The following is a 5,000-nucleotide window of genomic DNA, read 5'->3' as shown; positions in this document are numbered from 1 at the left end:
GTGTGTGTAGTCCTATTACTCTCTTCGTCTCTTCCCCTCTTTCTCTCTCACCCCTCTTTATTTCACTGTGTATCTCTATGATAATTTCTGGCATACAAGTCGAATTTTTGAGACTAAAATTTACAGCTGAATAATGGACAGTTGACTTATGCTAAGATGACTTTGGAAGACCAAAAATTCCATGTGAAATGCAGCAGGATTTGGAAAGATAATGAGGGTGTTTGAATGTTTACATTATATACCGCATTGGCTTGAAAATATATGTATCTGTCTATATGTATGTATAATATATATATATATATATATATATATATATATATATATATATATATATATATATGTATATATACACACACACACACACACAATATACATATGTGTTTGTGTCTTATTATCTTGACATCATGTGATGGTCATAAAACGTTTTCTGTTTCCCTCTTGAAATAAGAAGTGTGTGTTATTTATATCTACAAATAAATATGTTAATTAAAACGTTGAAAAAAAATTATTTTCTTCTGTTTTTTTGTTCTTATTTCTTTAGGCTGTTTGAAATGGGATTCAAAGAACAGTTAGATGAGATTCTCCGACGTCTCCCAGAATCTAGACAAACCCTCTTATTCTCAGCCACACTGCCAAAGCAAATGGTCGAATTTGCTAAGGCCGGTCTAAATAACCCGACTCTAGTTCGGTTAGATGTTGACAATAAACTGAGTGACCAGCTGAAGGTAATACAGTCCTATTACTCTCTTTGTTTCTTTCTTCCCCTCTTGCTCTCTCACCCCTCTTAATTTCTCTATCTATCTATGATATCTTCTGGCATACAAGTCGAATTTTTGAGACCAAAATTTAAAGCTGAATAACGGACAGTTGACTTATGCTAAGATGACTTTGGAAGACCAAGAATTCCATGTGAAATGCAGCAGGATTTGGAAAGATAATGAGGGGGTTTGAATGTTTACATTATATACTGCAGGCAATATCTCTGATGCATGCAAGCATGGAGAAGTGATAATCAATATTTCTATTTTTATCTCTCTTCTCTCTCTCTTTCCGTCTTTCTTTCCTGTCTTTCACCTTTTCGTTTGTGATTAAAATTTATTCATTTCCTATTTTCAAACCAGACCGCTTACTTCTATTGCCGTTCTGTTGAAAAACCGTCTCTGCTGTTGTATCTTTTGAAATCCGTTGTGAAACCTTTTGAACAAACTGTTGTGTTTGCTGCCACCAAACACCATGTGGAACTACTGTCAATGGTAAGCCTTCAAGTTTTCATCTTCTCAGCTTTACGCTCTTCTGCTCCCTCATCCAAACCATGTCTGCATACATATGTTTTCCTAAAGTACCACCAGTAGAGTACAGGTTGTTAACAAGTTCATTCTCCATTACCACATGCCTCTGCTTCTTTCAATATATTAATCAACTAATTAATTAATTAATTAATGTTGTTTCACCTTTTAACATTCAAATTACTCTGTCAAATGTAATGCTTATTTACTTACATTGTCTTGAATTAAGCATTTATTATCTTGTAGCTTTGAGGTTCCAATGCTGTGATGGCTTATTTTTAGAATGACATTGTAGGATAGGTATGAGGGGCCAGATCTGGTTGGTTGAACATAAAACAGGTAGAATATCTTGGCTTAATATAACCAGCTTAAATATTAAGGGGTTAATGTCATCATCTCTGTTTTTCATGGTGGTATGGGTTGGATGGCTTGACAGGAACTGGTAAGACCAGGGGCTGCACCAAGTTCCATAGTCTGTGTTGACTTGGTTTCTACAGCTGGAAGCCCTTCCTAATGCCAACCACTGCACAGGGTGTTCTGAGTGCTTTTTACATGGCACCAACACCAGTGCTCTTTACATGAGGCCAGCAACCACACCAATGCTTTTTATGTGGCTCATTGATGAATTAATAATTTCTTATTGTTTTAGTGATGTTTTATTCTCTCTTCATGAAACCAGTGACATTTGTTTTCAGTTGTCTGCATAACCGTGTCATTGTTGTTTGATAAACTAGTTGGCGGTGGGGGTGTTCTTGCTTAGAAGCAGGTGGAAGTTAGCATAAGGCAGGGCAAGAAGTTGTAGAAAATTTTACTTCAGCATACTCTCATTTGACTCATGCAAACATAAGGCGGGGGGCATTAAAATGGAGTTGGTGGTGATGTTATAGTTTGAAAATCTTTCTGTGTGTCTTTGATGTTTTACAGCTTTTGAACTCAGCCGACATCAAGAATACATTCGTCTACAGTTCTCTTGATGCTTCTGCTCGTAAAATCAACATTGCCAAATTCCAGCACAAACGAGTCAACGTCCTAATAGTTACCGATTTGGCAGCAAGAGGTATTGATGTCCCTCTCTTGGACAACGTCATTAATTACAACTTCCCGGGCAAGCCAAAACTTTTCATACACAGAGTGGGTATGTCATGTTTGTTGTTTTTGTTGGTGCTGTTGTTATTTAACCCCAGGTCAGTCTGATATAGCAGTCAGACCTATGATCAAAGGCTAACTAGCTGCGATCATTTCACCTTGTATACCAGGAACTATGTTTCTAATGTGTCCGTTGTTTTTATTTTTTTTTTTCTTCTGATGGCACAGTTTGATTTGAAAGAGATTTGACTGCTCTTTCTATCAGTTGAGCAGTCACATAGAGACTTGCATGTATGTTGTTAACATTGGTGTTAGTACTTTAATTAGAGTGTGAGTGAAGTTTATGGCAGTGATCACTTTACACAATTATAGTTTCCAGTATATTATGTGAAGTAACATCTATTATCATCATCATTTTATGCAGGGATGGGTGTGTGGTTCAGAAATTTATTTCCCAACCACATGGTTTCAGATTCAATCCCAGTGTGGCACATTGAGCAATTGTCTTTTATTATCATCCCAGGCTGATCAAAGCCTTGCGATTTGGAAGACAGAAACTGAAAGAAGCCCATCATATATATATGTGTGTATGTAGCTATGAGTGCATTCATATATAAAGCACCCGTGCAGTGCCACATAAAAGCATGTGTATGGTGCCACATAAAAGCACTCATCACACTCTGTAAAGTGGTTGGTGTTAGGAAGGGTATCCAGCTGTAGGAACCATGCCAAATCAGACTTGTGCCTGGTGCAGCTCAGCTCTCCAGCTTCCTAGCTCTGGTCAAACCATCCAAACCATGCCAGCATGGACATCAGACGTTCAATGATGATGAGGGTGATGATGTAATACACATGCATACATATGTGTGTATTTGTGTTTGTAGATGTATGTATGTTTGTATTTATGTTTGTGTCTACTTGTCTTGATATTGTGTGATTAATGTAAATGAATGTCATTGATTCTTAATATTCTGCTAAAACATTTCTGGTCAGGAGGATATATTTATTACTTTGTTTGGAAACTGGTGAGGGTTGGTAAGAGGCAAAGCATTGAGTCAGAAAACCTATCTTAACAAGCTGCATCTGACCCATGCAAGCATCAAAAAGTAGATGCTAAAATATATCTAAATATAATGTTAAAGGCACAAAATTGTAATGGTCTTTTGGACATTGACTGATGAAGAATAAGCTATGAATTTTCTGTTATGTTTTTGTAAAATATTCCGTTAGTTGTGTTTACATTAAATTCTAAATCCAAGGCCTCTGCCAGGGATGTAGCCAGCCCGCTTGTGCGAACCTTCCTTCATTGAACACTAAACTCTGCTTGCGAAGACCTGTTGAGGCAAGTGTAATCGAAATTGAACTAAATTCGACGACTGGCACCCATGTCAACGTTGTCTACTTCATTGGACACGAAACTCGGCTTGCGAAGACCTGTTGGGGCAAGCAAAAGCGAAATTGTGATGGCACCTGTGCCCAGCGTCGCCTTCCTGGCACTTGTGCTGGTGGCACATGTAAAGACATCCGAGCGAGGTCGTTGCCATTGCCACCGGACTGGCTCCTGTGCAGGTGGCACGTAAAACACACCATTTGGAGCGTGGCCGTTGCTAGTACGTACCGCCTGATTGGCCTTCGTGCCGGTGGCACATAAAAGCACCCACTACACTCTCGGAGTGGTTGGCGTTAGGAAGGGCATCCAGCTGTAGAAACCCTGCAAGATTAGATTGGAGCCTGGTGTAGCCATCTGGTTCGCCAGTCCTCAGTCAAATCGTCCAACCCATGCTAGCATGGAAAGCGGACGTTAAACGATGATGATGATGATGATAATATATATATATATGTGTGTGTGTGTGTGTGTGTGTGCCCATAGATATATGCATTGTGCTATGTATAGATAAATATATGTGTATATACACTGCCAATGAAATGTCAGTTTACTCACCTGTTGTATTGACTTTGTTTCTCCATTTTCGCAAAGGTCGAGTTGCACGTGCTGGTAGAAGTGGCACTGCCTATTCTCTTGTGTGTTCCGAAGAAATCCCTTACCTTATAGATCTCCATATATTTCTTGGTCGACCGTTTCAGCATGTTCCAGCTGAGGGAAAGAAGAAAGCAGAGGAGACATCAGGTGATTTGAATTGTTTTATATATTTAGGCATGTATATTCTTTTATTCTTTTACTTGTTTCAGTCATTTGACTGTGGCCATGCTGGAGCACTGCCTTAAAGGGTTAGAAATCGACCCCAGGATTTGGGTCTCTTTTGCCGAACTGCTAAGTTATGGGGATATAAACACACCAGTATCAGTTGTCAAGTGATGGTGTGGGGACAAAGATACACACAAATATATATATGTATATATATATATATATATACTGGCAATGTGACCATCCCCAAATACAACATCTGTTTCAACACACGATTTCACATCAAAAATCTTGCAAAACAAATATATATATATTTTATTATATGTATTTATGTATTTATTTTCTCTTAGTTAATAATTAACTCCAACAGGAAATAAAAGAATTCATTTAACATATGCGTATTACTCCATTTACTAAATTTTTATATATTACTATATTTACTAAATTTATATATATATATATATATATATATATATATATAT

At 37.7% G+C, this 5,000-nt stretch overlaps 1 protein-coding gene across 2 annotated transcripts in view; it reads left to right on the top strand.

Annotated features, from left to right (window-relative positions):
• LOC106879238 (ATP-dependent RNA helicase DDX54) overlaps nucleotides 1–5,000 on the top strand; it is a 54,686-nt gene that overhangs the window by 30,674 nt on the left and 19,012 nt on the right. For both annotated transcript variants that reach the window (XM_052976084.1, XM_052976083.1), the window contains 4 exons: nucleotides 542–725; nucleotides 1,122–1,253; nucleotides 2,211–2,421; nucleotides 4,351–4,500. In XM_052976084.1, the coding sequence (XP_052832044.1) occupies nucleotides 542–725; nucleotides 1,122–1,253; nucleotides 2,211–2,421; nucleotides 4,351–4,500 (677 nt within the window). The remainder of the gene's footprint in view (nucleotides 1–541; nucleotides 726–1,121; nucleotides 1,254–2,210; nucleotides 2,422–4,350; nucleotides 4,501–5,000) is intronic.

The sequence above is a fragment of the Octopus bimaculoides genome, chromosome 23 (assembly GCF_001194135.2).
Source record: "Octopus bimaculoides isolate UCB-OBI-ISO-001 chromosome 23, ASM119413v2, whole genome shotgun sequence".
Classification (NCBI taxonomy): domain Eukaryota; kingdom Metazoa; phylum Mollusca; class Cephalopoda; order Octopoda; family Octopodidae; genus Octopus; species Octopus bimaculoides.
The sequence above is the reverse complement of the archived record's forward strand: the minus strand, read 5'-3'. Positions and strand labels throughout refer to the sequence as shown.